Source organism: Amphimedon queenslandica, unplaced genomic scaffold (genome assembly GCF_000090795.2).
Source record: "Amphimedon queenslandica unplaced genomic scaffold, v1.1 AMPQUscaffold_13355, whole genome shotgun sequence".
Lineage (NCBI taxonomy): Eukaryota > Metazoa > Porifera > Demospongiae > Haplosclerida > Niphatidae > Amphimedon > Amphimedon queenslandica.
Window position 1 is genome coordinate 18,268 of NW_003546409.1, and position 5,383 is coordinate 23,650.

General features: G+C 37.0%; 4 protein-coding genes across 4 annotated transcripts in view; 2 read left to right on the forward strand and 2 right to left on the reverse strand.

Moving 5' to 3' along the window:
- LOC100631700 (probable E3 ubiquitin-protein ligase makorin-1) overlaps window positions 1-479 on the reverse strand; it is a 2,381-nt gene extending 1,902 nt beyond the window's left edge. The window contains exons 1-3 of the mRNA XM_019997724.1: window positions 411-479; window positions 275-350; window positions 38-223 (exon numbers count right to left, since the gene is read on the reverse strand). Of these exons, the coding sequence (XP_019853283.1) occupies window positions 38-223; window positions 275-350; window positions 411-436 (288 nt within the window). The 5' untranslated portion in view covers window positions 437-479. The remainder of the gene's footprint in view (window positions 1-37; window positions 224-274; window positions 351-410) is intronic.
- A 12-nt stretch (window positions 480-491) lies between these two features.
- LOC100631825 (uncharacterized) lies at window positions 492-1,376 on the forward strand. Its single transcript, XM_003387252.3, has 3 exons — window positions 492-818; window positions 884-937; window positions 1,011-1,376. Exons 1-3 carry the CDS (start codon window positions 506-508, stop codon window positions 1,313-1,315), a joined length of 672 nt encoding a protein of 223 aa, XP_003387300.1. The 5' UTR covers window positions 492-505; the 3' UTR covers window positions 1,316-1,376.
- A 33-nt stretch (window positions 1,377-1,409) lies between these two features.
- Window positions 1,410-4,547, reverse strand: LOC100633980 (DNA polymerase kappa-like). The gene is made up of 9 exons (XM_011406232.2): window positions 4,083-4,547; window positions 3,277-4,014; window positions 3,034-3,200; window positions 2,955-2,987; window positions 2,805-2,901; window positions 2,593-2,758; window positions 2,145-2,398; window positions 1,895-2,091; window positions 1,410-1,634 (listed from the first exon to the last, which is right to left on the reverse strand). Exons 1-9 carry the CDS (start codon window positions 4,542-4,544, stop codon window positions 1,493-1,495), a joined length of 2,256 nt encoding a protein of 751 aa, XP_011404534.2. The 5' UTR covers window positions 4,545-4,547; the 3' UTR covers window positions 1,410-1,492.
- Window positions 4,548-4,692: 145 nt separating this feature from the next.
- Window positions 4,693-5,383, forward strand: part of LOC105313086 (lysosomal Pro-X carboxypeptidase-like) — a 2,729-nt gene continuing 2,038 nt past the window's right edge. Inside the window, exons 1-3 of the mRNA XM_019997725.1 lie at window positions 4,693-4,883; window positions 4,936-5,069; window positions 5,279-5,383. Coding sequence (XP_019853284.1) covers window positions 4,700-4,883; window positions 4,936-5,069; window positions 5,279-5,383 — 423 coding nt within the window. The 5' untranslated portion in view covers window positions 4,693-4,699. The remainder of the gene's footprint in view (window positions 4,884-4,935; window positions 5,070-5,278) is intronic.

The following is a 5,383-nucleotide window of genomic DNA, read 5'->3' on the forward strand; positions in this document are numbered from 1 at the left end:
GCAAAATACTAATAACTAAGCTCATGCAAAGACTCACTCCAGATTCTGGTTGAATGTCAAGCCCGGCTGCAGCCGCCAGTGACACCGGGCCCGGGATTTTTGGCAGTGGGGGTTCCGAAACAGTCCTCCTTGTAGAGGAGGGCTGGGACGACTTTGGTCTCTGGTGAACATAACGGCAAGAGTTACCGTAAGTACAAGCACTTTTTAGATAATAACGACAAATCTGAGAGAGAGAGAGAAAAAAAATTATTTAAGTTACAAATGTTGTTTTTACTGAGTCTGGGGTATCTTTTGTGTCGTGAGAGAAAGGACAAGAAGCTCCTCTGCTGCAGCAGTTACTCATGTAGTATCTAGAGGGAGAGAATAAATTGGAGCAAGAGATAAAATGCAGTCATTTGAGGAGAATTTACCTGCAGAGTACTTTGGATGTAGCCATTTTGTTTTCACGTGGGCATGCATACCACGCCTTTTGTTATAGGCGTGGTATGCCACGCCTATAATAAAGATGGCGTCCAATGAGGAGGTAGTTCAACGCGTTCTTCGGAAAATGAGACGTGTACTGTTAGAAGAAATGCCGGAGCCTAGAGATCTTATTGAAGATGAGAGGTTTGGTCGTTGTATTAGCGGCTATGAGAAGACTGAAGTGGCTAGTCTGAAGGATTTTACTGAAAGGGTTGAGAAATTCATAAAATTTTTGGAATGGAAAGGACCCGACTTCTTTGAATCCTTTTTAAAAGTTTTACGAGACTATAGGCCGTCACTGGAAAAAAAATTGAGAGAAGAAAGAGACTCGATTGAGAGAGAAATGAGATTTAAAGGTAAGCTGGGTGTGACCAGAATCCAACAAAGAAATAAAATTTTCATTTTATTTTGGATCATCTAGATATTAATAATCATCACAAAGGAGCTGCCAATGGAAAAGATGGAATGGACGAAGGTAAAAAAAATTATCATTTTTATTGCATGTTTATGTAAAATATGAAATACCCCTGTGTTCCTTTTTTATCCAGCTGGCACAACTAGTTTTAATGATTGTGGCCCGGGTCCTTCATACCACATCAGTCACATAAGCTATTCCGGCGTTCAGCTTCTCGCTGATAACCTAAACGACTCTAAAACATTCAAGGATTTCTGTCAAGCTATGAGAGTCGATAGAGACTTGATAGTGATATCGCAGCGTTCGTTAAACCCCACGGCTTGCCTCCTCCAGGAAATGCATGGCGACTCTGAAGCCACAATGGAAAGACTCTCTGAAGCATTAGGGAGTATTGGTAAAGGAGAACTTTATTCGTCTCTTTTGCAATTAATGAACTAATAATTTATTATTATTATTATTATGTGTGGGTTTTTGTGTCTAAAATTATCAATCAATTTAATAATCATTTTTATTGCATCGTATCTATTACTAATTTTGTGACACATCAACATGACTTCTATTATTGAAATTATCACATTATCATTACATTATTACAATAATTGTGCTGTCTAATGTCTAAACAAAGAATGATTTGAGTGATTTGACTGGTGTCGAAACGGCAGCTTTTCCTTTTCTAGTAGAACCACCTTTTGAATTCTGTTTGCCAGTTCTCTGTGACTTCTTTATCGTGCTTCTTGATAATGGAGTAGCCAATTTACTGAATAATACACAAAAATAATGATGAAAGCAAAAACTATACAAAGTATTCCATACAGTATAGAATAATCTGCAATTTAGTTAAATGTAAACATAGAGAAAGAAGTTTTAGTTGAATCAGCTTATTTGTTCCATTGTCACAAAATCTGTAACAAGCAAAATTATTGAGCAACTTAAATTTTTCGTGGTTTACAAAATATTTGCTAATATAGTAGTCAGTGGGTTTAAGCCTGCATAAAATAAACCAGCTATATGGTATACCTTGTGGTCTTGCTTATGGAAGGCTGTTGCAGCAATTCAAAACTCTTATTACCAGTAGAGCTACAGCTACTGACATCAACAGGATCAATAGACATCTCTTCAATGGCGGACTGGTTAAGACACTCATCAACGTGTAGGTTCAGTGCAGCATTATCACCAGGTACATCTTTATTACATATAGGACACTTTAAACATGTCTATGATGAAAAATATCATTGAAAAGGTCCTTGATTAAAACCATTAATCTTACTTTCATTTCAATTGATGAGGTCTCGAATCCATCTTCCAAACTTCCTTCAACTTCCTCAGACATCTTTGTTTCGAAACCATCTTCCGAATTTCTTTGAACTTCCTCAGACATCTTGACTCTTTTACTTTCCATGGTACTTGACTCTTTCTCCTCCGGTGAAAAGAACCTGTCCAGTGATACAGTTGCAGCTGCACTTGTGCTTCTCTTTTTACTGGGGGATTTACTGGTTCCTTCAAGACTAGATAATCTAACTCCTGCATGCAATCAAGAAGAACACATCATCAATGATCAATGCTATTTATAGTAGTGAGCTATATGTAATGATCTATTTATAGAATGAGATACTGCTATTTATAGTTACAAAAATTATTCAAGGCCACTGTGTATGTTGTACATGTACATGTACTGTATACATACACACACAAGTGAGTTTTTTTATTTTTAGTACCCATTAAACGGAGTTTTAGTTGAGAATTGTTCTTCATTTCTGTTTCTAGCAGGATCCTTGCTGCTTTGTGAATATCAGCAAAGGAGCTTATAGGATTGGGGAAAGTCATAGAGCGTTGCTTCACTTCAAAAGCACTAGTCTTCAGTTTCAATGTCACAGTCTTTCCCTGCAAGTACAAGATAGGTGTAAGCTAATAGTATTTCTCTTCTTGCCTTAATATTGCTCTCTTCAACTTCTTCTGTCAGTGAATAGCATAACTTGTGGCACTTTTGAAAGAGTTCAGATGGCTTCCAAATATCAGGGAATGTTCTTAAAATTAAAAAAAACAACAATAATCTTAATTTACTTTACATGTAACTTACCTCTCTGTACTGATGCTCTTTCTCTCCCACTCACTATTAAAAAAAGAAATATTATTTTAGACTTTTAAAATATAATTACCTGTGGACTGTACAGGACCCTATACCAAGACAAATATTCATAAAATAGTCATAGGAACACTTGGAAAACATGAGCCTCAGAAGACCTCTTTTATCATAAATATCTGCACCTGTGACAATCCCCAGGGCATTCAGCATTTTCTCGGTCACCTTTCCAATCCCACTAACCTAGAATGAATCATTCAAAATTTAAATTCAAATAATCACTCAAAGTTTAAATATTCAAAATTTTAAAATGCCCTACTTTTCTGATTGGTAGCTTCCTAATAAATTCCAGTATCTTTTCCCTTGATGGTGGGATCATGTACTGCCCATTCGGTTTGTTCATGTCTGATGCAATTTTAGCCAGCATCTTATTAGAAGCAATCCCAGCACTAGCTGTTAGCTGGGTAGTTAAATGTATTCTCTCTCTGATTTCGCTAACTACCTTCTCGGCACATTCCCAGTAACTATTGGGAAGGCATTGATCGGAATCACAAATTAGATCATCAATCTGATGTGAATCAGTATCATTGAGTGATTCATTACTACCGTGCTGCGATTTCATATCAGTAGAGTAAGATTCTGGATCGTCAATTTGAAGCAATTTTGCATCAGTTTCTTGAGATGATTCTGGATCAATTTGAATCAGTTTTGTATCAGTTTGATGAACTAAGCTATGCTTCAAAGACTCAGCATTCTCAACTGATGAATCACCAAAACTCTGAGTGACCCTATTCTCTTCTTCAACTGGCACTTGTTCCTCCTTTCCCCTCATTAATTCCGTCACATATTCCGTTATGTCTAAATATGCTTCATCAAGGCCAACGGAAGAGAAGAGTGGATCATAGTTGGAGAGTATTTCTCTCACAGTTTGACTCACCTCCTGGTACTTGCTAAAGTGAGACTTGACAATAACAAGCTGAGGACAAAGTTTCTTAGCTATGAAGCCTGGCATGGCCGCTCTTACTCCATACCTGCGAGCTAGGTAATTCGAAGTACTCTGAAAAAAGAAATAAATAGATAAAACAGTGAGCCATTAATGAGGAATACATTTTCTATTTTACTTACTAGCATGGACTGGCCTCCAACAGCCATGGGTACGTTCAAAAGTGAGGGATCATCTCTCATCTCTACAGCTGCATAAAATGCATCCATATCAACATGAACTATGATATGATTTAAGTCTCTCCTTAGCTCAATGGTTGCAATATCATTGTCACTAGCAGCTACTGAAGTTTCTATTGCGGATGGACTCAGCTGTTTTAACTCCTTGAGCATGGTATCAATTTTTTCTTTAACTTTTCTTTCCTTTTGGAGCTCGTTCTCGTAGTACTTGGACCCCTTGGAAGCCTGGATGATGATTTGGTCAATTTTGGTCTTGTCCAGACCCTCCATGCCAGCCTTGTTCGTGTTAAGACCAATTCGTGACAAAGGTGGGGAAGACTGCAGTTGTTCCATGGGTCCAGGTGATTCGGCATTGCTTCCAGGTGATGTAAAATCCATTTGATTTGAAGGCTTTGCTGCAGCCATAATAAAATTAACTCAGTGCATAAAGGGTTAAAAAGACAACGTTTCTCCACGTGACTTCCGAACACTTCCGGATACTGTCAAAAACAAGATTTAGAAGCCACACCCATATTAATTATAAATTTTTAATTAAAATTAATTAACTATTTCTTTGCACCATGAGCATGTTCTTCTTCACAGCTTTGTCTTTCTTCTTCCTCTGTATCTATGGTAGCTGCGATTCTGTTAATAGCACAAAAGATGACCCAATTCCTCCATATACCACCTCCTATTACACTCAGCAGCTGGACAATTTCAATTCAAATGACAAGAGAACTTTTAATCAAAGAATACTAACAGCAAGTGAGAGAAAAATAACCATTATTTATTTATTTATTTATTTATTTTCTTGTAGAGCAATACTGGAAGAATGATGTATTGCTATTTTATCCTGGTAATGAGGCCCCAATAGATGAGTTTTACAACAACACTGGTTTTTTGTTCAAGCTTGCAGAGAGATTCCAAGCATTAGTAGTGTTTGCAGAGCACGTAAGTGCAAGTACATGTATTAATAATAATAGTATAAATACTCAAAATATGTACATGAAAGGAGAGTTAGGTAGAGAATGGAGATTGATAGCATAGTTATAATAGGGAAATTGTGCATGCATAGCAAAGCACATATTTTTAACTGATATAATAGTACTTATACTTATTTAAGCATATAAAATAAATCTTTCCTCCTTGATTTTTTTCAGCGTTATTACGGAGACACTCTTCCCTTTGGCCCTCAAGATACCTTCACTCCAGCCAACATGGCTTACCTATCTGTGGGACAAGCAATGGCTGATTTCTCAAGACTG